The sequence below is a fragment of the Lottia gigantea genome, assembly GCF_000327385.1.
Source record: "Lottia gigantea unplaced genomic scaffold LOTGIsca_397, whole genome shotgun sequence".
Classification (NCBI taxonomy): domain Eukaryota; kingdom Metazoa; phylum Mollusca; class Gastropoda; family Lottiidae; genus Lottia; species Lottia gigantea.
In genome coordinates, this window is record NW_008709370.1 from 36,836 (window position 1) to 37,623 (window position 788).

At 30.5% G+C, this 788-nt stretch overlaps 1 protein-coding gene across 1 annotated transcript; it reads left to right on the plus strand.

The window, feature by feature from the left end:
* Nucleotides 1-184: 184 nt before the first annotated feature.
* On the plus strand, nucleotides 185-379 carry LOTGIDRAFT_145719 (hypothetical protein; the record flags this gene model as incomplete). The annotated part of the gene is made up of 1 exon (XM_009059539.1): nucleotides 185-379. A coding segment is annotated over one exon (195 nt), but the record flags the coding sequence as incomplete, so codon positions are not given.
* Nucleotides 380-788: the final 409 nt, after the last annotated feature.

Genomic DNA, 788 nt, shown 5'->3' on the forward strand with positions numbered 1-788 from the left:
TCTCAGTTAAGAATATTCAAAGTAGTTAAACAATCTTGTTTAGTTTAGACAATCTTGGCCCAAAAATTTTAAAAATGTCAGCTGAGGTGATTTCAAGTTTACTTACTCATATCATAAATTTGTGTTTAACCAAATGTATCATTCCCGAACTGAAAGAAGCTAAAATAGTGCCAAGTTATAAAAAGGTTCCAAAGAAAACATTTCCAATTATAGACCAATTTCTATTTTACCCACCATCTCTAAAATTTTTGAAAAACATAATATCTCCATTAATATTAAGACCTTTTTTAATAATTTCAATTTATTTTATATTAACCAGTCGGGTTTTGGACAGAACTATTCTTGTTCTACAGCACCAATTCGGATTACTGATAATTGACTTGAATCTTTAGACCAAGGTAAATTGACACGTGTTGTCTGCCTGGATTTCAGTAAGGCTTTGATCTTTTGGATCAGCAGCTCCTTCTTGTCAACCTTATTTTTATATAAATTTCTAAAAAAAAAACCTGAACTTTTCAAATACATAAGTTTGCACAAACTCAACGACTGCAAGAAATTTACCCTTGACATTGAATCTTCAATTATTACCACTATTATTATTATTATTGTATTGTATAGAATTGAATTGTATATTTTTTTGTTATATATTTTCAAATTGTATAATATCATGATGTACTGAATTGTACATAATACAAAATAGATTGTAAATTGTGTTATGAGCGTGGTCCGGTCTGTGTGACGGGAACGCGGCGTGCCTCTTTTGTCGTTCTCAAAGGATCCGACGAAAC